This window comes from Felis catus, chromosome E1 (assembly GCF_018350175.1).
Source record: "Felis catus isolate Fca126 chromosome E1, F.catus_Fca126_mat1.0, whole genome shotgun sequence".
Classification (NCBI taxonomy): Eukaryota; Metazoa; Chordata; class Mammalia; order Carnivora; family Felidae; genus Felis; species Felis catus.
The window spans coordinates 59078968-59103559 of NC_058381.1; the positions used below are offsets into that span (position 1 = coordinate 59078968).

Sequence of the window (24592 nt, forward strand, 5' to 3'; positions counted from 1 at the left end):
TCAAAATACCTCGGAAAGACAGGGGCCACCGCTGTCGGCACAGGGAGCTATTCCTGCGTGTTCACGGAACCCAGCCAGGACGTGCGGGGCCGAAGGAGCCGCGGCCGAGGACCAACCTGTGCTTCGTGGGTTCGATTAACAGCGTCTCAACCAGTGTTCACGCGGCCTCCCGGACGCCTTCGCGGCACGCCTGTGCCTCTCCAAGTCCACTGTGCGGAGGAACTTGGTTTTTTAATTAATGCCGAGAGCTGAACATCGGGACAACTCACCACCTAGCGGTCAGGGTCCAGTTAAATAAGCCACGATACATCCAGCTACGGAAAATCCTGGAGGAATCCGAAGGAACACGGCAGGTCGCCCCACTTGAGGGGCCATAACCTTCAGGCCACACTGCTAAGAGAAAACAGCAGCATCCAGCACACCGTGAGGTGCACGGCCGTGTGCGTGATCGAGGGAAAGCCACTGGAGGGCGCGAGGGGAAGAAAGGTTCCCGGCACCCTTGCTGGAGGGGACCAAATGCCCCCAGAAGAAAACCTAGGAAGCGGGAATGTGTGTTGCTTCTAGAATGGAGAACCAGGCTGCTGGGGACCGGAGGGACCTCCGGAGGGACCGGAGGGATTTCTCAGAGTGTATCTGCTGAACCTTCCGAATTTGGCAGCCCTGGGGCACGTCCCACTCTCCCCGCTGGGTTGACAGTCACGAAGGCCAATGGCGGTGGAGGAGCGGAGCTCAGAGATGGCCGTGCGGCCGGGTGGCCGGCAAGACGCTGTCCCACACGAGCAGGAGCCCAGGCTCGGACAGAGACCCCGGGCCACCCTGTGCCCACCTGCAAAGTGGCATTTCCACAGTCCCTTCTGGTTTTTGTGTTTTGTTTTTCTTTTTTGAGGGAGAGAGACAGAGAGAGAGAAAGAACCTCAAGCGGTCTCCACACTCAGCACGGAGCCCGACGGGGAGCTCGATCCCCCAACCCTGGGATCATGACCCGAGTCGGAGGCTCAAACGACTGAGCCACCCAGGCACCTCCCCCCACCCCACCCCACCTTCGGGTTCGAACATTCCCTGACTCCAAATGCAACTCCTCTTGTTATCACGGAGATTTTTGCCAACAGGAAGCAAAGAAAGGGGGTTAAAAAAAAAAAAAGAGGCGTCCTTTGGACTTAATTTCATATTCTCTCATCAAAACGCAGCAGGATTTAAAAAGGCAACGCAAATCTCTTTTGCTTTGTGTGACCGAAAGGACATTTCTTTGTGTGGGTTCTTTTAGACAAAAAGGAACCCAGCTAATGACGGGGGTGGAACAGAACGAACCCTTGATTCTGAGGGGGATTTGTAAGCAGGGTCTCAGAACCCCCATTCCCGAAGCCCGTCGGTTTATTGGTGGGGCTCGAAGGATTTATGAAGGACGTCCAAGATCACCTCCAGCAGCCAGAAAGAACAATTAGCAAACTCATAAATGTGCATTCGTTTACCGCTTTGAATCCCCGAACTAATTATCGGTTTGTAAGTAAGGGCGTCACCCTAGATTCCAGAACTTTGTTAAGTGCAAGCTACCTTTGAATTTGTAAAATGATGCATTTCACACTGGCAAAGCGCACTCATAAAACCATTTTACACTCGAACAATTCCGCACCAGGCAAAGGTCTTGAAAAAAAGCAGATGTGGGGCGTGTAACAGACATGATTGATTTCTGTTAGAACAGCACTGAGACCACCTAAGTGTCCAGAAATGCCCTGGATGGACTTACAACTCCTAGGGGTCTGCGGAGAATGCGGGGACAGAGTCAGCCCCGTGTGTCTGGGGCAGGCATGTAAATCAGCACACCCCTCGGGGACAGCTTGGCGATCTCGAGCAAAAACAAGCTCTTTAGTACAAAATCGAGGCAGGCTGTTCCAGATGTGCGAGCGCCTTGCACGTGCAAAGATAAAGACGTTCATCGCTGCACCGTTTCTCACCGGCATCGGGGACCGATTTGCTTGCAAAATTAAGAAATGACACTCTTTAAAATAAAAGCCCGATGCAATGGGGGGGGGGGTCCCGCAAGGGGCGGTGGGCTGGTCTCCAAAACACCATAAAGGGGTAGGTTAACCGTCCACTGCTCACCACCTGTAACCTTAACCTTCCCGGCCCCAAGAGTCCAAGGTGAGGAGTTCGAGTTTGTGCAGGTTTTTAAGGGCCCCGGGGCGGGGTCCCAGCTGCCGCTGTCTCTGTCAGCCCTGGAGGGCCTCCCGAGTGCAGGCCTCTGAATTCCTCCCACACTGGCCTGCCCCCCCCCCCACCAGGCACAGGTGGGAAAGGGCAGGTAGAGGTTCCCCGGCTGCAAGACTTAAGCAACTTGGGATTGCTTTTCCACATCTGCAAAGTGAGGACAGGCTGCCCTTGGTAGGAAGCGTACTAAGCAACGAGGCTGAAGACAGCCTGGGGGTTTCCTGGGTCAGGCTCTGGGGGGAGCAGGGGTCAATATTTGCACTGTGCGCCCAGGCAATTCTTGGGCAAACCGGAAAAGGTTGAGGTTGAGAGCTGCGGCAAGCAGCCTATCTGTGCTTACTCTTACTTGAGCTCTGGCACCGAAACACTGTGTCAGGTATACACAATACGTATCCATTACGTACACGGAATCAGCGTCACATAACATGCCTAGCCTGTAAGTCACGTCTCAGCCTTACAAACGTGAGGGGACCCGGTGGGGGACAAGTCATCACGTTAAATATTAAAGACTGTTCAGGGGCGCCTGGATGCCTCAGTCGGTTAAGCGTCCGACTTCGGCTCAGGTCATGATCTCGCGGTCCGTGAGTTCGAGCCCCGCGTCGGGCTCTGTGCTGACAGCTCGGAGCCTGGAGCCTGTTTCGGATTCTGTGTCTCCCTCTCTCTGACCCTTCCCCATTCATGCTCTGTCTCTCTCTGTCTCAAAAATAAATAAACTTTAAAAAAAAATTTTTTAATGTTTTTAATATTAAAGAGGGCGCAATGTATTATTCCATATCCTGATCTCACCGTGGGATCAGGAAGCGTGACTGGGGTGCATGGTGGTAGTTACTCTTTCCACAGCCAACCCTGACTGTAGTCATGACACGGTATTTGCAGAAATACCTGAAACTACCCTGTAAGGCACAAGTAATGTTACCTCGTTTCAGCTGCCAAAGGCAGCCGACCAAAGGGTCCTGGCTTCATCTCAATCCTTGACTCCCATTCACTGCAAAGTAACACCATCATCCCTGACCCAGTGTCTCGGCTTTTTGAGTCACAGGAGGAGCATGAAAACATTTATCCTTTCTCAGAGATGTTTTAGACATCAGTGAGTTAACATGTGTCCCGCGCATTGTCACTTGCGTAGAAAGAAAAGGGCATTAAATGAAGTATTTAGTCTGAACGTCCTCCCGTATGCCCGTATTTTAAACGCCTTCCTGTATGTGTTATAAACGTTCTCGAGTGTAAGAAAGCGTACATGGGGGTAAAGGAAACTATGCATGTTCCAGGATTAATTCAAGGCAGTATATGACTCTTTTGCTTGAAATGTGTTTCGAGTCTATCCCTGACATTCCTATGGACCTGTACTGTCCAGGTACATGACCCCTAGCCACAGGTGGCTATTTAAATTTCAGTTACCTAAACTGAAATAAAATCAAAAATCCCACTAGCCACATTTCAGGTGCTCACTCTCTACAAATGGCTAATGGCGAAACTATTGAAAACACAGATACAAGGCACTTGCAGATACAAGAACATCTCTGAAAGCTCCTTTGAGACAGCACTTGGGGCACCTGGGTGGCTCAGTCGGTTGAGCGTCTGACTTCGGCTCAGGTCATGATCTCGCGTGATCTCGCGTGATCTCGCGTGAGTTCGGGCCCCGCGTCGGGCTCTGTGCTGACGGCTCAGAGCCTGGAGCCTGCTTCGGATTCTGTGTCTCCCTGTCTCTCTGCCCCTCCCCAGCTTTTGCTCTGTCCCTCTCTCTCTCTCTCTTTCTCTCTCTCAAAAATAAATTAACATCAAAAGAAAAAAAAAAAGACTTTAGACAACAGCACTGCTAGGCACTCTCCATGCTGTGTCTACTCTTGCCGGGATGATAGCAAATGCTGAGTGACTCTTTGTTGAATGAGCAAGAAAATAATTACTTCCGACTTGTCTTAATAATTCTTAAATGCGACAGTCTGTGACAGTCAAAACGGAAGACAGAATCTGCTTTAGCCCAAACCCATGTTTTGACACAATTGGATTAGCGGGAATTATTCCTTGCTTCTGCCTACTTCTAGTTTTGTTTTTATGGAACATTTCACAAATTTTGGATCAACCACCACCCTATTTATCTGCTGACTTAATTCTACTCAAATCTGTCATATCTGTTTCTCCAAATAAATTATCTAAACATTATTTTACCCAAACTGGGGGTGCACAGTGGAATTGACGATGTACGTGTTACGCCTTTCAGGAAATTGATTTTTTTTAATAGGTTAGGATCAAATTCTAGACAAACTAGAAAAAACTCCCCTCTTTAAGCTTCCTTTTCTTAAAAAAAAAAAATTAAGCCAGTATCCCGGGGAACCATATATCACCAAGAGGAAACTGGAAACTTCCAGGGCAAAAACCTCACACCCAAGACAAATTCTGCAAGGAAACCTGAGTTGAAACTGACCCAGCTATTTTTAGGACTACAATAAATACACCTTTGGCTTCAGCCCCACAATTTACTGAGTAGTTCCACAAGATGGGGACACAGAAACCGCTGCAGATCGCGAGCGGCTCTCTGCACCCCAGGAAGACGGGTTTCACCACCAAGCAGGGGTTCTGGGCTACAGCCCCTCCCACCTGAGCCATCACCTCCACCCAGACCCAGGCGAGTCCTCCTTCCTGCCTTCTTTGCAAGCAATATCTAAGTTTGCGAATGTTATCCAAAGTCTCTCCAGGATATCAAATGAATGAAACATACTTAACCAAATAAACTGGAAAACATGCCAGAAATGGAAAGATGGGGCCCCTGCAGTTCCCAATTTTTACAGCAGGCATTTCCGTTAGAACAACAACGACAAATACATTTCTCCTGCAGAATTTTTATAAATACGGCTTTAATGATCAAAAATTACTTGTAGACATTCTCCTGCGACAAGAAACGACTTTCTGATTTGCTCAGCAGAGAGAGCACTTGGCAGCTGCATTCAACGGAGACGCCAACACCAGAAAATGGGTTTTCATTGAGTTAAACTGTATTGATGTGGAAAAAGTTAAGGCTGATGCACATCGCCTTTACTCAGCGTTTGACTTTGATTCAAGCTCTAAATGATTTAAGGGGGAGCTGCTCAAGGGAATACGGATCTCAGCAGACGAAAATAAAAAGGCAGGCTGCCCACGATGACCCCAGAGAGGACTCCAGGCCACCCCCCACCCCCACCCCCGCCTCCACGCGGTCTCCTTTCCGTCACGTGCAACTGATGCAAAGGACACATCGCCAAATCCCGTCGGGCCCATTAGAGACCTAGTCCTAGGTTAGAATCATCTCCTCAACCTCGCTCCCACCCCCCACCCACCCCCACCATCACGTTCATTTCTTCAGAACCGTGCAACAAAGTAAGAAAAGGTGCGATTGCTTTCCTCCCAACGGCGTGCCCTAAATCTTGGGGGGCTGGGTCCCACTCTTCATGGCTCGAAGAAAACACGGAGCAATACGCGTATTCATTTGGTGCGTTTTTCTCTCCCGCCTTTGGGGGGGAAAAGGCTAGGCTGCCTGCTCCCCTGCCCCAGTACTTTGTCTCCCATTCCTTCCCCGCCCCCGGCCCCGTTCGGCTGGCTGGCGCGCAAAACAGAGAAGACTTCTGCCCCAAGCAGAAGGGGCCCCAGTGCGGAAGGGTAGAGGGCGGGCGGGGCCCCGCAGCAGCGCCCCTCGGAGGCCGGGGCAGGAAGCGGCCGACTTCCCCCCGTTCGGGCCCGAACAATGGCTTTTTGCCCGGAAAACGAAGTTCGGAGGAGGCCGGGCGCGCCCCGGGGCGCAAGCGGGGCACGGCGGGCGGCTCCCGGGTCCCAGGCCTCGAGTTGCCCCTTCCTCCCCGCGAGGGACCCACACGCACCCCACCCCCAACCCCGGGCCCGGCCCCCGCGCGCGCGCGCGCGCGGGACCCCAGCCCCGGGCGCGAGGCCGAGCCCGCCGCGAACAATGCGCGCCCCGCCCCGCGCCCGCCCCCGCGCTCCCATTGGTCGACGCCGGACGGGGGTGGCCCGCGGGGGCGGGCGCGGGCCGGGCGCGGCGCGGGGACGCGGCGGCGGTGCGCGTGCGCGGGGCGGGCCCTACGCGGGGCGGGGGCGGTGCTTTGTGTGCGGCCGGCGGGGCGCGCGGCGGCGGCGGCGGCGGCGGCGGCGGCGGCGGCGGCGCGGGGAGCGGGGAGCGGCGGGCGCCGCGGTCGGGGTGGGCGCGCGCGGCAGCATGGAGGAGCTGAGCAGCGTGGGCGAGCAGGTCTTCGCCGCCGAGTGCATCCTGAGCAAGCGGCTCCGCAAGGTGCGTGCGGCCCGGCCCGCGCCCTCCCCGCGCCCTCCCGCCCCGGCTCACGCGCCTCTTCTTTCCCTGCAGGGCAAGCTGGAGTACCTGGTCAAGTGGCGCGGCTGGTCCTCCAAGTGAGTCCCCGACACGGCGGCGCCCGCCTTCCCGCCCGCGCCACCTCGGCCCCGGGGGGCGGGGGGGCGGGGGCGTCCGCGCGCTGGGCGGGAAGTTCGCGGGGTCCCCGCGGGCTCGGCGGGAAGGGGGCGCGCAGCCTGCGCGGGGCCGCCCTTTGTTTACGGGCCCGCGGGGCGCGGGGCTGACGGCCTCCCCCGGAAGCCCCTCCGGCCGCGGCCCGGACCCCGCGCCCCCGGCCCGCTTCCCTCCCGCGCCCATTTGTTGCTTGTGCCCCCGGGCCGCCCCGGCCCTCCGCGCGGGACGCGAGCCCCCCTCCTCCCGTCCACATTTTCCCCGCTGTAACCTGAGCTTTCTATTGATGGACGTAAGACTCCTTTTTTTTTTTTTTTTTTCTCTCCCCCTTTTAAAGTAAGGAAGGGTGTTTGGCATCCCCGGAAGGGGCTCTGTTTACAGCTCCTTGGGCCCACCCGTTTCCCGTTTCTTCCCGGCCCCCACTTTTCTTTCTTTGCTTTCCCCTCCCGGTGCCCTGGCCCGCGCTCACTTGGGCGCCAGCCACATTGTTCTTAATCTTTGGGCTGTGCTGCTGTGCCCCTCGGCCTTCCCCTCCCTGCATCCTGCAGCGGCCTTCCCTTCCCTTCCTGGATCCGGGCCAGGGTTTGGGGGCTTCCCTCCCGGCTACTTCCCATTTTACTGGGATTCGTTTTCCTCCCGGGGGGGGGGGGGGGGGGGGGGGGGGGGGGAGACCGTGGAGTTTTCCTGAAGCCTAATGTGAATTGGGGGTGGAGGTGGTGGTTTCCCTTTGAGTTTGAGGCTAAGGTGTTGGCTTCAAGACCCCCAGTCTCCAGCAATTCATCCTGGCCACGGGTGGGACTTGGGGGGACTCTGCCCCAGCACCCCTGTGCCCTTGCCCCCAGCAGGGATTGGAGGGCGATAGGGCAACCCCACTCCGGCTGTTTTCTGAAGTAGCTGGTCACTGCCTGTCTGGTGTTTCTTGACACCTTGTTTTTTCCTTTTCCAGACACAACAGCTGGGAGCCAGAGGAAAATATCCTGGACCCGAGGCTGCTCCTGGCCTTCCAGAAGAAGTGAGAAAGTTAACACCACGTGTGGGAAGGGGGACAGTGTTGGGGACACAGTGGCCTATCATAGAGCCGTGCTGGCCTTCCAGGGGTCCGGGGCTTGTGCTGTGGTCTGAGTTCCAGTAGCGGTGGTCACCAGAGGACCTTCTGTCCCATGTCTGAAGGTGCAGCAAGCCCGAGGTCCCAGATGAGACCCTACCCCACCTTCCCTCGGCTGGCCCGCGTGTGTCCAGACCTAAGAAGTCACTGAGTTAGCGCTGCTTTGGGCCTTTCTGACAGCCACGCGTGCAAAAACGAACCTTCTCGGTTCCTTTGTGAAAAGTTCTGGTTCCTCTGGTTGGCCTTTTTTGTTGAGTAATTTGCTAATAGCGCTAAGAAAAACCAGGATGACAGGTTTGCCATAAAATGAGTGACCTGGCTGCCCGGTGCTGCCTGAGGGTGCCGTTGGGCAAGAGAGGGCTCAGAGAGGGAGCCCAAACAGCACAGCAAAAAGTTACTCCTGCTGTGGTATTCTGTGCTGGAAACAACACGTCTAAGCTGTGAGCCAGGTGGGACTGAGCTCGTGCCCTTGCCAGTCCTAGGGGACGAATTTGCTCTTGTAATAATAGACGTCATCTTTTCTTTTAGATAGGAGACTGGGGTTGAGAGAGACCTCCTTTGACCTCAGGCAAAAGGGGGGTGAGGGGCAGGCGATGGATGGGCCTCCCACCCTGGCCTGAGGGTCCGGGGGTGGGGGGTGCTGTTCCCAAGCACGCTGGTGGAGGCGAGGTGTGGGTGCTTTGCTGGGGCTCGCCCTGTTGATAGAGGCAGATGGGTTAGTTGCTCAAAACCTTGCCCGTCTAGGGTCAGTCTGGCCAGCGGGTTCTCTGGTCCACTTTTTAACCCACTCCCCCCGCCCCCCACTGAAGCATGGTGTTTTTGGTCTTCTCAGAGAAGCCATGACAACAGGAAGAAAATAAAGCTAGGTTTTTGGCAGGGTGAGCGAACACGAGGTGAGCCTAAACTTGCTCGAATACCTTTGGAAAAGCGTATCAATAACCCGATATCTGATCATCTACTGTTTAATTCGTACTCCGGGTCTTGTAAGTGAGGTTGGGGGGTGGGGGGGCATCTGGTCCATTTCTCTTCGAGACCGCATCCTAACTGTTGAGAGAGGGTGTGTCCTTAACTTTACTTTGGATTATTGCACAGCAGGTAAGAACTGGGGTTAGCAAGTGTCCGAGAGGTGTAAGGGTTGAAGTATGGGGTAGTCTGGTTTCTATCATGGGGGAGAGAAATCAGAGAAGGTGGGTGTCTCCCTTCCCCTCTGCGCCCAGAAGAACCCGCACCCCTGGAAGCTAGGAGCTGGCAGTCACATGCTTGGCGTGGGGTAATGTGGCATTTTTAAGGGCAAGCCTGAGGTTCAGAATCTGCGGGTGAGGTTAACGTATTGGCAGAGGAGACCCTGAGACAGCCCTGCCCTTTTAGGAGACCAGTTAGGAGCTCTGTCTGGTTGTACTCACTGGATTCTTTAAGAGATGCCCTTTCGGGCCCCAACGAGGTGATGTTTGTCTGTTTTAATTACCGGGAAGCTTCTCCGGATCGAGCCTCTTCCCCAGGGGTGCCCTGAAGTACCAGCTTCCTCTGGGGGTGGCTGGAGGCGGCTGTCTTGGCTTTACGACCCTGAGTCCCAGGGGTTCCCGAGCTGACTGGAGACGTCCTCCTGGAGGTGTGAGCTTTGAGCCCCAGCCACTTCGGGACTGGGCGCCTCCAGTGCTCCCAATCTAGAATACTGTCTAGGAACAGCGAGGTCCTAGGAAGAGGAACCGGGGAGGGAACTGTGAACCAGGGGCACCGGCTCTAAGAGCAGAGTCCTTGGTCCCCCCTGACCTGTGTCCTGGGGACGTGTGAGCGTGGTGCAGCTGCAGAGAGGCAGAGGCTGGGGCCCGTGGCCCTTGTCTCCCTGCCTGGGACTCTCGTTTGGAACGGTGGGGTCGCACCAGGGGGGAGTTCTGGCTCCTAGCGGGCTGCGTTTTAGAAGTTCCATAAAACGTTTTTCCTGCAGGACGTAACTGCGGTTAGCACAGGTTTGTCTGAAAGGGAGTCAGAAAACCGGAGAAGTGTTCCTTTCCCAGCTTTGCTGGAATTTCTCTCGCTTTTGCAAATGAAACGGAGGGATGGAAAACAATAAGCATGTCGCACAGGGGAGGGTGTAGACCTCCGCGGTGGATAAGTTAACTGACTACCCAGGTGTTAGCAGTGAAGGTGGCGATCAGCTACCCGAGGCTCTGAGTGTCGGGCTGTTGGAAGCCCTGGGGTTCCCGTGTGGCGGGAGGGGGTGTGGGTGTGGGTGCGGGGCTTCGCCCACCCTGATTGGTGACTGTCTTAAGGGAACACGAGAAGGAGGTGCAGAACCGGAAGCGAGGCAAGAGGCCGAGGGGCAGGCCCAGGAAGCACACGGTGATGTCCTGTAGCCGGCACTCCAAGCTCAAGGTGGGTGGCTGCTGGCCTGACGTGGCTCCTTCCCTCCCAGCGCTCTCTCTGGGCGGGGCGGGAGGGTTGAGGGCTTTGGGGAACAGGGATGGGGCTGCTGTGGCTGCAGAGGTGGTTCCCTTGCTCAGAAGACCCCGGCCTCAGGCTTCCTTCCTCACTTGTGCCTCTGCCAGCAGGGGGCAACAGCAAGCCCCAGCTCCTGCCCCCAGCAGGGCCCTGCACTGGCCGACCCCCTCCAGAGCCGGTTTCTTGTTCATTCTGTGTCCTTCCTACACTCCTTTCTAGCGGGCGGCAGGGTCAGACTTGTCTGCCGACCACTGTCTCACTGCTGGTGGCTCACAGGAACAGGAAGGACACCGTAGGCGCTTGTAGATTCACTGAACAGACACAACTAACCGGGGCAGTTCACGGGGACACGCGCACTTGGGGGCTGTGGCAGCGTCCTGCCTTCAGTTCCGAGGCAGCATGGAGCGAAAGGGTCAGGGCCCCGGTCTTGACCGTGTCTTACGTTCCTCTCTCGAGGGCCCTGCCCCGGGATCTCAAAACGACACGCTGTGGCCCAGAGCTCAGTCGCTTACAAAAACCGCCCTTGCGGGAGGCTGTGGAAACCTTGCTTGAAGCTTTGGGGGGGTCCCGTGTGGGAGACTATGGGGTGTTTACGGAGGGAGGCGACGCAGGCCAGCCCTGTGGCTCGGGCTCCCACCAGCTGGGGACCGCGGAAGTGGCATCAAGGCAGTGGGCCTGGCTGGACGAGGAGGCCCCGAGGCTCTGGGCGGCACTTGATTGTCCCCCGCTGAAGGCAGGCGAGCTTTGCCGCAGGGAGCCCGGGCCTCCCTACGGTGCGCTTCTTGAGAAGCCAAGTCGGGGGGAGGCGGGCTGCGTTACTTGCACGTGGGGAGACGCCCAGGAGATGGGAGGGCAGCAGTTTGTTTTCCTGGTCGCTGGAATGTTCTGAAGGGGTCACCTTTGGAAGCGTGACGACTGAAGCAGGGTGTCCTCTTGCATTCGGTGGCAGAGCCCTCGCACATCTTCTCCTGCCTCCTAGCCTGAGGCCCGTGAGTTGGGCTGCCTTGCGCTTTCCCCTCTGACTTGTGTGCAGCGGGGTCTGTCCCCGTCACGACCCTAGTGCCGGCGACGTGGCCGCGCTGACTCTGCCCTGACTTCCTGACCCACCTGGGGTTTCTGGTGCTGTTGGTTCTGCTTTTAACTGCAGTCCACGGACCCTCAGGAGGACTTTCCAAACTTTTCTGGAGCAAGGTGCCGAGAAGTTGCTCCCTCTTGGCTGCTTCTCTCCTGTGGAACCCACCAGAGGTTTGGCTTGGAGGTGTCTGATGCCCTCTGGACGCCGGGGGCCCGGCCGTGGAGGTGGTGACCCCTCCCGCTCTCTTTGCAGGAACCCGACGCCCCCTCCAAGTCCAGCAGTTCCACGTCTTCGTCCACGTCTTCCTCCACGTCCTCGGACGAAGACGAAGACAGCGACTTGGACGCCAAGAGGGGTCCCCGGGGCCGCGAGACCCACCCAGTGCCTCAGAAGAAGGCCCAGATCTTGGTGGCCAAGCCTGAGTTGAAGGACCCCGTCCGGAAGAAGCGAGGCCGCAAGCCCTTGCCCCCAGAGCAGAAGGCGGCCCGGAGACCTGTGAGCCTGGCCAAGGTGCTGAAAACCGCCCGGAAGGACCTGGGGACGCCGGCCGGCAAGCTGCCCCCGCCGCTCAGCGCCCCCGTGGCGGGCCTGGCGGCCCTGAAGGCCCACGCCAAGGAGGCCTGCGGTGGCCCCGGCGCCGTGGCCAGCCCGGAGAACCTGGCCAGCCTCATGAAGGGCATGGCTGGCAGTCCCAGCCGGAGTGGCATCAGCTGGCAGAGCTCCATTGTGCACTACATGAACCGAATGAGCCAGAGCCAGGCCCAGGCCGCCAGCAGACTGGCGCTCAAGGCCCAGACCACCAGCAAGTGCGGCCTCGGGCTGGACCTCAAGGTGAGGACGCAGAAGGGGGAACTGGGGATGAGCCCCCCGGGAAGCAAAGCCCCAAAGGCCCCCGGCAGCGGGACTGTGGAGCAGAAAGGAGGGAGTGCGGGGGGGCCCCCCTACGTCCACAGCGGTGGCAAGGCCCCTGCCGGCTGCCTGGGCGTCCAGCCTGCACCCGCCCAGGAGCTGAGCCCCCAGGTCTTGGACTTACAGAGTGTCAAGAACGGCACACCAGGGGTGGGTGCGGTTGCCCGCCATGCTGCGGCCACCAAGGGCGTCCCTGCCACCAACCCGGCCACTGGGAAGAGCGCCGGGGGCGCCCCCCCCGGGGGGAGTGGGGCCAGCGTGTCCTGCGACACCAACAAGAGTGAGAAGCTGGCTTCTAGGGGGGCCGCTCTGCCCACCCCTGCAGGCAAGAGGGACTGTGTCAAAGGCAGCTCGGGCCCCGGTGGGCAGGAGGGCCACGCGGGCCCCGGAGAAGGGCGCAAGGCGGCCTTGCCGTCCGAGGTGAGCACCGGAGAGGAGAACAGCAGTTCCGACTCCGACCCCGACCCGGCCTCCCCGCCCGGCGCTGGACAGAACCTGTCTGTGTCTGTCCAGACCAGCCAGGACTGGAAGCCCACCCGCAGCCTCATCGAGCACGTCTTCGTCACCGATGTCACCGCCAACCTCATCACAGTCACGGTGAAGGAGTCCCCCACCAGCGTGGGCTTCTTCAACCTGAGACATTACTGATGCCCCGTAGCCGCCTGGCTGCCCGGCTCTTGCCTGCCCTTCTCTGGCCTCTGGCTTTGCTTTGATGATGGCCCTGTACCCCGGGCCCTCCCCAGGGTCCGGGTAGCCTCCTTCAAGGGCAGGCTTGGAGGGGACTCCCCGAGGCCCTGCCTGTGGCTTCAGGCAGGGTCATACCCTGATGCCTTGCCAAGGCCTGGCCTTGCCCTCGTTTCTACCTCTGGGCCTCTGCTTTCACTTCCCACGTGCCTCAGGAAGTCTGCCTCCCGGGTCTCTGGCTGAACGTTTCTCAAGGCCGTCCCCTGTTGGCTGTTTGAACTGCTCTCCCTGGCTTGTGATGACGGAGTAGTGGTCAGCTTTCCTCTGGATTTCCCAGGGGCGCAGCTGTTAGAGGAGAGATCCAGCTTGGTCGTTCCTGCCCGGCGGTGGGGAAGGAACGTGTACTGGGAAGTTGGGGTGGAGGGGGGGGGGGTCAGGCCTTGAAGGACGGCGTGCGGGCTCAGCTAGGTTTTTAGAAGACGGGCCGTGGGCCAGGTAAGGGACCTCACCAGTCAGGACTCCCCCTCAGTGCCTGAGCTGCCGAGGACTAGGGGTCTGCCTGCCTCCCTGTCCCTGCCCCCATGTCGACACCAGAGGGCCGTGGCCTGAATGTAGGCTGGCTGTAGCCGTGCTGGGGAGCCCTGCAGACCTCCCTTGGTGCCCTGTAAGCCTGGTTCGGGTTAACGCCTGCAGCACCGAAATGTCTTAGAGGTCAGATCTGGGAGGGGTCCGTCTCGTAGCTCTTTGATCTAGAGCCTCCCCGTTATGGGGAGAAGCAGAAGGGTGTCTCTGGCTGCCCTCCTCTCTGCGTTCGTGCCAGGACAGCCGTGGTCCCACAGAGGGCCCCTGAGAGCCCCTGGAAGGTGGGAGTGTGGGCAGGTGCTTAGCCCAGCTCCCTCCCACGGCGGCCTCTCCCCGCAGGTGGACCCCCCCCCCCCCCCCCGCTCCCTGACAATCCCTCCCGCCTTTGGGGGTTCCGTGTGCTCCCTCCCAGCTGCAAGGCTGTACCCTCGGACCATTTGGAAGTGGGGCACAATCTGGGCGCCCCACCTGTTGGAGGGCCCCCAGGAAAGGGCAAATCTGCCTGCCCAACTGCCTGTCCCCAGACAGCCGAGTCTGGGAGCGGTCTTGTGTGGCCTGTGGCAGAAAGGTGGGTCAAGGAGTGGGGACGCTGGGTCTTTGTGATGCCAAAAGAAAAGCGGAGGTGTGGGTCCTCCTCCGCCTCGGCTGTCAGTGACAGTGACAGTGACAGCCAGCCAGCAGGTGTGGGCACGCCCTCTGTCCTGTTGCCTTGATCACAGGGGAGCCCAGACTTACACAGCGGGCTCTGCTCTCTGAGGGGCGCGCCTGCCAGACCTCCAGCCCCCTAGTCCCTCACCCTGCGCGCCAAATCGAAAGATGGCTTTCGTGAACCTGAATCAATTTCAACAGTGTGCCTTTGGGGACAGACACGTGTCCAGGACCTCGTCAAGGGGCATCCAGGTGTAGCTTCCAGGTTTGCTGCGCGGTAGCCGTGCTGGGCTGCGGCAGGGAGGGGTGCCCGTCTTGGCAGATCCGGAGGGCTGGGGGTCCCAGACAGCCAGGCTAAACGCTGGAAAGTGGGAGGAAGGGATCGCGGCTCACGCTGCACGGTCTGGAAGAAAGGGGTCCCGGCACACTGGCCGCCGGCACCAGCTCCCCCTCCGGTTCCCGGGCACCCACGTGCTCCCTGGCTGTGAGGAGAGGGCTCCCCCTCAGGGGGGCTGCCCGTCTCCTGGTCTTTCAGCTCCTTTTGTGCCAGGCACTGTGCTGCCTTAGAGGCCGCAAAGCCAGGCCAGCAGCGGCTCCCCAGGCCTCTGGAACAGCCCGGGCTTCCGTGAGCCGTCGGACCGGCGTGTGTCTGCGCCAAACCCCGATGCGGTGCCTTTCTGTTTACCAGCTACTATAATCCCAAAGTCGAATCTGCAAACCCCTTACTCCCAGCCACTTTGCCTTGCTGTGTTGTGTGGTTTTCATTCTGGGGCTTCTGACTCCACGTGGTTCATGTTTAAAAGGGTGTGTGCGTGTGTGTGTGCGTGCACGCGCGTGTGTGTGCGCACGCGTGCAGGCATGACTGCCTTCACTGAAGAGTTGACCGTCACGTTTACCAATAAAAGTAGTACTTTTTTTATTTGCTGCTATGTGTACATGTGTGTGCTGTGCGTGTGGGTGGGCGGGTGTGTGTGTGGCTGGGCATCCGTCAGTCACGTCTGGTTCGAGACCCCTCGTTTCTTTAATCTGCAGGGTCTTCTACGTGGACCGCATCACAGTGTATGCTGAGTGGGTGTTTTAATACTGTCGTGTCTTTGTTTGCTCGTAACGGATAGGAAGAAGTGCCCAGTCCTCTTAAGAGGATTTGACCTATTTTTATATATATTTTTTGGTACCAAAAAGAGCGTTCCTTGTTTCGGTTACGCTCAAAATTCTGACCTGGGCCTAGAGGTTTCCTTAGGGGGAGATGGGAAGGACCAGAGCTTTGGACCAGTGCCGATTGCTGGCTTGATTTGTGTTTTTTAATTAAAAAAAGAAATTCCTGTATGCCACTCCTAATTGCTTTAAACTATGGCTGTTCGCTTTTTTAAAAGGACAAAAGTGAATAGGTTATGGCCCTGGGAAGCTTAAGATCTTTGTTGAAATCAGAGCAGCCCGGCCCCCATATTCAATCAGGACCTACCAGTTAGAGAGAATGCTTCCCCCAGGAAGCCCACAGTGGTTTGGGGGGAGGGGTGGGAGGAGGGGCAGAGTAGTGTGCCTAGATGACCAGATATTTTGCTCAAGTACATCTAAAGATTCTGTTGCTTTTCTAGTATTTTTGGAGAACTAACACTAGGCATACGTCGCAGGTTTTTTTGTTTTTGGGGTTTTTTTGACGTTAATTTATTTTGTGGGGAAAGACATTAGTGAATGGTGTCAGATTTTTGTCTTACTTTCTGTTAATTTTTAGTATATCAATAAATACTGTTTTTCACTTGTCCGCCTGGTGTACCTCGTGAGTGATGCCTGGGAACAATTGCCTTCACTTTCCCTTTCTTGAGGCAAAAACCATCTCTGGACACAGACTGAATCGTGGGACCAAAAACAAAAACCAAAGCTTTGGGAGAGGGTTATAGCCCCTTTCCCGGAGAGCAGAAAAAGGTGTTTTGTTTTGTTTTCTCAACAAAGGGATGGGGTTGATTCTAAAGGTGAACCCCTCCATCGGCAGTTTACACGGGGTGATTTGGAAACGTCTGAAGAGGATTCTGGCTGTCACAACTGGGGGGCAGGGGCAGCGTTGGTCGCTACTGGCACTTTGTGGGTAGAAGCCAGGGACGCTGCCATACAGAGTAAACTCACTTTGAAACCTCTCCCAGAAAGTGACGTTTTAAGTTAAAAAAAAAAAAAAGATCCTGTGTTGGAAAGTTACTCAAGCCCTACAGTCCACCACGTGGGGCACCGGCTATGAAGTCCCACGGGAGTCACCGTGGCGCTCCAGAGGCTTCCAGTCCCACTGCTACTGTGCTCCTCGCTCGTAGCTCATCATAAAGAGATGATTGCTCATTACGAACCTTCCCTGGGTCTGTAAGGTTTGCATCACCCAACGCATGAATTTGTTCATAAATTTCAGCCTCCAGGGAGAACCGAGCTCCCTTTGAAGTGGAGGCAGAAGAGGGGTCTGGATGCTGGCCACCACTAGTTGAAAGGCTAGTTGGGGCAAAGGCCTGAATGTTTTCCTTCCGGCAGAGCTTCCCACTGCAAACAGCAACGCAGCCCACTCTCCAGAAGAGGCCTGAGAATTTGACGTGAGGCTCTTGCAGGGAGGGCTCCAGGCCTGTTCTTTCGCTGTCCCTGCAGACGCTGGAGCTGTTTTGTTTTGGAGAAGGTGGGCAGGGATGACGCTAGGCGTCCTGTCCTCTCTCTGGCTTTTGAGAGCTGCAGAAAGGGGTGGGGATGGCCGGGGAGGAGTAGGCGAGCCCAGCGGAGCCCAGTTGTCCAGAGGCTCCGCCAGACGGGTGCGGGGCCCTGACCCACACCGGCCTTTGTTCGTTTCTGCGCCGCTGATCTGATGGCCTAATCCACCGCCTTCCCAGAAGAATGGGCTGTGCTGCCAAGGGCCCCGGCCCGGCCCTCGGCCTCCCCCCGGACTCAGCCCCGCGCTGTCGGGTCCAGCCCCAGGGCGCCTGGCGCGATGGGTCAGCAAGGCTCCGAGGACGCGGATCCCGCCGGCTGAACACCCCCCTCCTGTCCTCAAGGGAGGGCGCAGAGGGGGCGCTCACCGTGGCCCACTGTGGCGCGCTTTTGGGTGGGGGAGACGAGTCTTTCCCGGCTCATTTGGAAACCCAGGAAGGCACTTCGCGAATCGAAAGGCCGGGAGGGGGTGGGCGCCGGGAGAGGGACTGAGACCATCGCCTCTAGAGGGCGCGCGCGACCCGCGGAGTTCGAGCCTCTGGCGCTTGGGACGCGCGGGGGGACAGTCCCCACCTCTGGCTCCGAGCTGCCCCCGGGAACCGAATGGCGCGATCCCCACCCCGACTGCTCCCAGGTGCCCCTGGCTACCTCCAATTCCGAAGTCTTGGGAAGAAAGCCCCGGCCCCAACCCACGGCCTCTTTCTTCCCCGTGTCCAGGCCCCGGAGGCTGGACGCCGTGGAGCGCCGCCAAGCCCGGAGCAGCTCCCATCCCAGACTCCAGCTGGATCCGAGGCCCCCTCTGGGCCTGGAGGACTTTTTGGTGAGAGGAGGAAATCAGAGCTTGAGCCCCCGAAATGCCCGGTGCCGGCCTTCTCGCCGTCGGGTCTGCCACGCGCAGCACAGGGCCTCGACCAGGATCCGTGCGCTGTGAGCACCAAAGGGACAGAAAAATGGATTCGATCCGACGCGCTCCGAAGAGCCACAAAGATTCCAGTTCAACCGGCGGCAGCCACAGGAGCCGGCCCGGCCCTAGGGACGCAGGCGAGCCGACCCAGGACGGAGGCGGCACCGCGGGCCAAGGCCTCCCCCGCTGGTCGCTTTCCCGGAGAACCTGCCCAGGGAACGGAGACCGCGGAAGGAGCTCTCGGTCAACGCAGAGGGTGCTGGTGCCCAGGTAGACGGGAAGTGGGGGCTGAGTCGGAGCCCTCCATTCTTCCCGAACATGAGCCCACTCCGCTGTCCAGACACCCAGGAGAGGTCGCTTGAGGGAGTCCCGGCCGAGCAGCTGGGCCACAGCTCAGGGGCTGGTCGCCCTCCGCGCCCCTCACCGGCCTCCCCACTCCATCCCCGCCCCGGACTCCGCCCGCAGAGGGCGCGGGCCCCTCAAGCCCGTAGGCCGCTCAAGGCCCCGAGACCCGCTGCCCAGAGCCTCCCACCCCCCCACCCCCCCACCTCCCCGCCGGCGCAGGTCGCTCCCCACCTCCCGGATCCTCCCACTGGGCTCTCAGAATTGGGGAAGGAGGCGCGGAGAGCACCGTCAAGGGCGGGGTCCCCAATCGGTTGGCCGAGGACAGAAGATGCGCGGGCGAACGCGTCCCCACGCCCCTCCCTTCGCGCTCTGCCAGGGCGCCTAGGTCGGGGCTTCCCTGCGCGACAAGGCCCGCGGCGGCTTCGGGGGAGGTATTGGGACTTTGCGGTGGCCGCCTTGGGGTCCGGGAGGCGGCTCTCCTCTGCCGCCCCACGCCCGCGCCCAGCAAAGTCTTCTTGGGCCGGGAAGAGCCGAGAACCCCCCCATCCCCACCCTGCGCTCTGCTCTCCCCCGACCGCGCCTCTCCCGGCGTTGGGGCTTTTACACCCCAAGAAGGCCGGGGACGGAGATGCTGGCGGGGGGCGGGGGGGCGCGGGGCTGCGCCGCGGCAGCCCAGGTTCACTAATCACATCAGCCTGCTCTGCGCCGGCTCCAAGCAGTCAGTTGCCTAGCAATACCCGCGAATTCAATTCCTCAATCAATAGGCGCGAGGCGCTGCATTTCGGGGAGCGCTGGCGAGGCTGGGTGGGTCTGGGGGGCGGGTCCCGCGACAGCACCGGGAAGCAGGCCGAATGACCCGGGGCGCGCGGCTTTGGGGCGCCCGGGCCTCGGGGACCAGCGACGTCGGGCCTAGGGGTGGGGCGCGCGGGGGGAAGCCCCGCCAGAAGAAAGGGGACCCGAGAGGTCGCGCCCGTCCTCCTGGGGTCCCCGAGTTCCACCTGGGCCCCAGAGAAACGCGGCCGCTAGGTGAGGAAAGGCACGACCCCCACCCCCCACCCCAGGAGGCTAAGGAGGGTCACACCCCACTCCCTCCGGGGCCCGTCTCTCCCCCCTCCCCTAGTTGGGAAGTTCCCCCGGTTGGGGAAGGGCCTTTGCGGCGCGGGGATCCTCCAGGGCCCACGGGGCTCAGGGTGGGGGTGGGTGGGATGGGCAAGGAGAGAGGAAGAAAGGGTCCTCTCTCCCGGGGCTACGCTTCCCTCTGCTCGAGTGGGGGGGAGAAAACAATAAAACCGAGACACGTCTCTATTTACAAAGTATATATTTAAACACGTAGAAAGCGGTATTGGGTACAGACATTCACGACCGCAGAAGATAGGTACCGAAGCTTCACTCTTGAGCTGAGGCGGGGGTCGATTCGAGATTTGTACACATCTTAGAATTAAATAAACCCAACACGCGCGCACATCCCGCGCGGTTGCAGACTCCCAGCCAAGCGGCCCTGGCCCCCGCCCTCCCACCCCCCAGGTCAGCGTCGCAAGAGCGAGCGGAGAAGACACACACGCACGGCCACGGACAGACGGCGGACAGAGGGGGCTCCGGGAGCAGAACCAGGCTGGCCAAGGAACGTCGGAGGGAAGGGGCAAAGTCAGCCCCGAGGGAGGGACACGGGAGCCAAGAGGGCGAGGGACAAAAGGAAGGCGGCAGCCAGGTAAAGACACGTGTCCCCGAGTTACCGTCCACTGGGTAACAGACATGCCCCTTCGAAGAAGCTTCGTCTGAAAATAGCGTCCACATTTAAATAGATACACTTGGTCAACGGCGCTTCTTTATACAAAGTCTAAAATATCAGTTTTACAAATGTGAGCAGATAAAAATCCCCATTCGAGGGGCTTCTCTTTATAGGCGCAATTTGATATTCAAAAACAAATAAAATCATGTAGTACACCGTTTTCCCCTTTTTTTTTCCTTTTTTTTTTTTAAACCCCCTCTCTTTAAAGGCAAGAAAGTCTGGGGGAGAGAGGGAGGTGGGAAGATGAGGGTGCGGAGGACAAGGCTGGCGTGCCCACTCCGTACCCCCATCCAGAAGCTCCCCCCAGCTCCGGCCCCCTGCCTCTCTCGTCCCGAGTCTGTGCTTCCTCCCGTGCGCCGGGCCCCCCTGCTCTCCCTCGACAAGCAGGGGGGCAGTCAGATCTCCCTAGCCCTTTAAGTGCGGGGGAGGCCGGGGAGGCCGCAGGATCAGCCCTCCAAGGGACGGAGGTGTGTGTGGGGGGGGGGGAGGACAGATTTGTGCTTTCGAGTCAAAAGAGGGGCGCGCGTCCTGCGTCCCTGGAGCGCACGGGGGCGCCCCGGGCCCCGCCGCCGCGCACGGCCTCCCCCGCCGCGGGCCGTCTCTTTTCAACTCCCGCTCCTCCCGCCCCCTTTGGCGGAGTCTGAATGTCGAGTTCAAATAGAGAACACTCCGCGAATCGAAAAGGCCTATAAATTATAGCTTTTGCTTTTAAGAAGTGGGGGGGGGGGGGAGGAAAAAGCAAAAGTTCTGATGCGCATTCTTGGATGAAAACCTCGCCTCGCCCCTCCTTTCCCCTCGCCCGCCGGAGCCGCCGGGAGGCGAGTCCTGCCCGGCTCCTGGAGCCCCGAGCCCAGACCCTGCACCGCACTCCCGGCCGGGCCCGCCGCCGCGCCTCCCTCCGTGGGTCCCGCAGGGTGGGCCTGTGTGGCCGTGCGTCCATCCGAGAGCCGGCGGCCCGCCCTCCCCGAGGGAGTGAGGCTAGTCCAACTCTTCCTGGGAGGTGGGGGCCACCGTCTCTTCTCCTGGCGAAGCTAGAGTGCGCGAAAAGGAAAAGTCCGCCCCCAAACACTTTTCCTGTAAAACAACTGTCTCGAACTCTGGGCACTGACATGCAATCCTCCCAATTTATCCTGGCATTTCGGGAATGTAAACAGATTCGCTGGGTTTCTTTTCTTTCTGTGGAGTAAGGAAAGGAATCGAGGGAACTGGGAGAGTTTATCCACATTACATACACACGATCTGATCTGCGTGTGTAACACACACATCTCCCTTAAAGTGCATTTCCTGGTGTGGTCCCCGGGGCGGGGGTGGGGGGGGGGTAATCTGCTGCTCTCCAACCACCTGCAACTCCTTAACTTTTTACCTTCAACATCACACACAAAAGTTATTCAAGTTAATACTTTTTTCCCCCAACAGACTTCTTAATCTTAAAAAAAAAAAAAAGGCAAAACAGACTGACCCCACCCCCTTTTTTCTGATTGGGGAGCTAATCTTTTGTTGGCCTGGTGGGCCAATGGGAAGAGAGAAAAAATCCGGGTCCTGCCTTGGTTCCAGGGGTCTGCCTTCGGGCTGTGGGAAAAGGGAGGAGGGGCGAGGTGGGTAGGCCAGTCCCTCCAGACACGATCAGAGAGTCCAGTACCTAGGTCCCCAAACTCCTTAGTGCTCTGGGTGGCTGAGGGGCGGCGACTCAGCCCGTCTGCCCCAACTAAACCACGCTGAGTCTCTCTCTCTCTCTCTCTGCTTGTTTAAATAAAACAACTTCAAGAGTTGAAATATATATATTTAGATATTTTTTCTTAAATAACATATTTACATCTAATAGAAAATATAACTCTAGAGATAATCTTTCCAACCAAAACTGAGGGGAGGGAGGAGAAATGGAAAGGACTGGGGTATGTGAAGTTAGGGGCAGGGCCAGCCCGGAAGGCCACCTCCCACCCAGAAATAAAAAGCATTAGGCCAAGTTTGCACTCCCACTCTCTCTCCTGCTCTCTTGTCCTGCGATCACCCACCCAGCAATTCATCTTTTCTCTTTAAAAAAGCCTTGGTCCGTGTTACTTTCCTTAATGGTGACGGTCAAAAAGTTTGAGGTCACGTCGGTGACCACCACCTTCTCCAAGTTGGTCAGAGAGGGACTCCAGGATTCCTCCTCTGGGTCCCCCAGGATTCTGGCCACTGGGATCCTGGCGATGAGGGAGGGCCTTCCCCCCTGGGCCCCCATGTCCCGATACAAGCCCCCCACAGAGCCAGGAGTGCCTGAGCCATGCCGGACCCGAGGGCCACCAGGGTCCAGGGTGCCCTGGCCTCTGGCCTCCAGGAAGGTCGCCCTGTGCTTTATGACCCTGGCCGGAAAGGTGTCCACTGCCAGCTTGCCTGTGGCCTCCGCTGGGCTGGGGCTGGCCACACCGCACTGGGCCAGGTCCGAGTCCTGCCTCCGGGCCAGCTGGATCACGCTGTGGCCAGCTGGGAACTTTCCTGCCCCGGAAGGGGCCTCGTCCAGCTTCCTGCCCTTGAGGTAATCTCCGAGGCCATCACTGGGTTCTCCCAAGGGCCTCTGCGAGGGGTCCAGGAGCTCCTTCCGGGGCTTGGGGCCTCGCTTCTTGGAGCTGTCTCCCGGCGAGCTGGGCTTGTCATCCGTGCGGCTGGTACCCCGCTCACGCTCCCGCTCCCTCTCTCGTTCCCGCTCGCGCTCGCGTTCCCTCTCCCGCTCTCGGTCCCGGTCCCGAGGGGGCTCCACTCGGCAGGTGCTGCTGGTGCTGCTGCTGCTTCCCGGCGGGGACAGACCCATGTTCCGAAGACCCTCGCGTGCCCGGGATGTAGAGGCCAGGTCCTGGGGCGAGCGTCCAGGGTAGGGGATCCGGATGCCCCGGGCCGAGTCACTCCGGAACTCGTAAGTTTTGGCCTTTGCTTTGGCCTGGGCCTGCAAGAGAGAAGGCATGTCAAGAAAAGAGCAGGGCCCTGCCCACTCCCCCAGGACCCTTCTTCGGGGGGGGGGGGCTCCCTGCTTCACCCTCTGATGCCTCCGAATTTCTCTATGGGTGGGGGTGGGGCTTAGGGGCAGCAGTCTGGGGGAAGCAGAGAATTTGTCCGGAAGCAGCCATTTGCAGAAAGCACACTTCTTGCTTGCGTTTGATTATATGTCTATTTGCGATGGCTGTGGGCCGAATCCTAGTGTGCTGAACCCCTTCCCCAAGACGCCTCTGGGCACTGCCACTGACCTGGTGACAGCCTGTCTGGGGACTCCTTCCTAGATTACAAATAGCCAAGAGCAGTGGACACCCCCAAAGCTCCATAAGCCCTCAGGGCCCCCTCCCTCCCCCCAATGACACTATAACATTACTGCCCACCACTGGACACTGCCCTCCTACCTTGAGAAGGAAGGTTTTGGGTTTGGGTCCTCGCTTTTTGGGGCCATAGAGCTCCATCTCCCGTTCCCTAGAGAAAGGAAGGAAAGAGAAAGGGGTGTGTGAGTGAAGAACCTAGTGGGACTCCAGTCCAGGCTGGACCCGTGTTCCTAAGTGAGAGTCTGAGGCTTGAAAGGGCCTGTACCTTTCCTCAAAGGCTGCGAGCAGGCGAGCATCCAGGATGTTTTCTTCGGGTTCCCATGTGCTGTACCTAGAGGAAATCAGGAAGAAATGGGCGTCAGTCCCGGGAACAGGGAAAGAGCGGCGGCTGTGTGTGTGTACGTCTGTAACTTTTCTTGTTGCATTGTATTGTATTTCAATGTAAAGGGAAAAAGAGGAAGAAAGAAACCTCCCGAACAACAGTCTGGGGTTGAGAATTGCATATAACCTACTTACTTCTGCGACCAGCCCTTCCATTTCACGAGGTATTCCATGCGTCCCTGCGGATGCAAAGGGGGAAAATGCGTGTGTGCAAGGGGAGAAATGCATGACGAGGACACAAGAAATGCATGCAAAAAATGCATGCACCAAATGAATGCGCGAAATCCCATCGCGAAAGGCACGCGCTCGCTGCATCACCCCCTGCACGAAACGCTGCACAAAGTGCATGCACCGGCATTCATCCCCCCACCCCGCCCCCCACCCATGCAATCTGTGCATCGCTGCAAGTCTAAGGAAAGCGCTTGGGCTCAGAGCCGCCGCCGCCGCCGCCACGGCCGCGGCCGCTGCTGGGACCTGGGGGAAGGGAAGCTGGGCTGCAGCAGGAGGAGGGAACCCAGGCCGGGAGGGGAGGGCTCGGCCAGCCTCGGTCCAAGGCCCGGGGGTACCTACTTTCCGTATGCGCCGCTTCAGGAGGGCTTCGGCCGCGAACACCCGCTCCCCCACCGCTGAAAGCTCCATGTTGACTCGCCGCTTCCCCCCTTGGCCGCTTCCAGGAGCAGAAAAGCAGCAGCCAGCGCACGACAGACCATAATACTCTCCCGCTGACGTCAGTTCTCCTCCCCCTCCCGCGCGCCCGCTCCCTCCCCGCCCCCCTCCCGCGCGCCCGCTCCCCCTCCCCTCCCGCCCCGCGCTTCCTCCGGCCCCACGTGTTGCTAACGACGTTGCTAAAGCGGAGCGGCTGGGGCCTGCGCCCCTGCGCGCCGATTGGGCGAGCTCCGGGCCACGCCCCTCTCCCTTTCTCCCCCGCGTTGCTACGTGACCCGCGTTCCAATCGCCAGGGGGCGGAGTCCGAGGCTACTCCAGAGACAGAACGCGAGGGGGTGGGGGCCGCCGCCGGAAGTGACGTCGCCGGGAGGGCGGGCCCGGCCGCTGTCAGTCTGCGGGGCTGGCGAGGGGGCCGTCCACCCTCTGTCCTGGCCGGGGCCC

At 59.0% G+C, this 24592-nt stretch overlaps 2 protein-coding genes across 2 annotated transcripts; one reads left to right on the forward strand and one right to left on the reverse strand.

Annotated features, from left to right (window-relative positions):
- Positions 1 to 6336: 6336 nt before the first annotated feature.
- CBX2 (chromobox 2) lies at positions 6337 to 15871 on the forward strand. Its single transcript, XM_023244232.2, has 5 exons — positions 6337 to 6478; positions 6551 to 6594; positions 7614 to 7679; positions 10043 to 10145; positions 11539 to 15871. The coding sequence occupies exons 1-5, from the start codon at positions 6407 to 6409 to the stop codon at positions 12841 to 12843; spliced, it is 1590 nt and encodes a 529-aa protein (XP_023100000.1). The 5' UTR covers positions 6337 to 6406; the 3' UTR covers positions 12844 to 15871.
- A 3461-nt stretch (positions 15872 to 19332) lies between these two features.
- CBX8 (chromobox 8) lies at positions 19333 to 24221 on the reverse strand. The gene is made up of 5 exons (XM_003997256.6): positions 24056 to 24221; positions 23621 to 23664; positions 23370 to 23435; positions 23189 to 23255; positions 19333 to 22740 (listed from the first exon to the last, which is right to left on the reverse strand). Exons 1-5 carry the CDS (start codon positions 24122 to 24124, stop codon positions 21841 to 21843), a joined length of 1146 nt encoding a protein of 381 aa, XP_003997305.1. The 5' UTR covers positions 24125 to 24221; the 3' UTR covers positions 19333 to 21840.
- Positions 24222 to 24592: the final 371 nt, after the last annotated feature.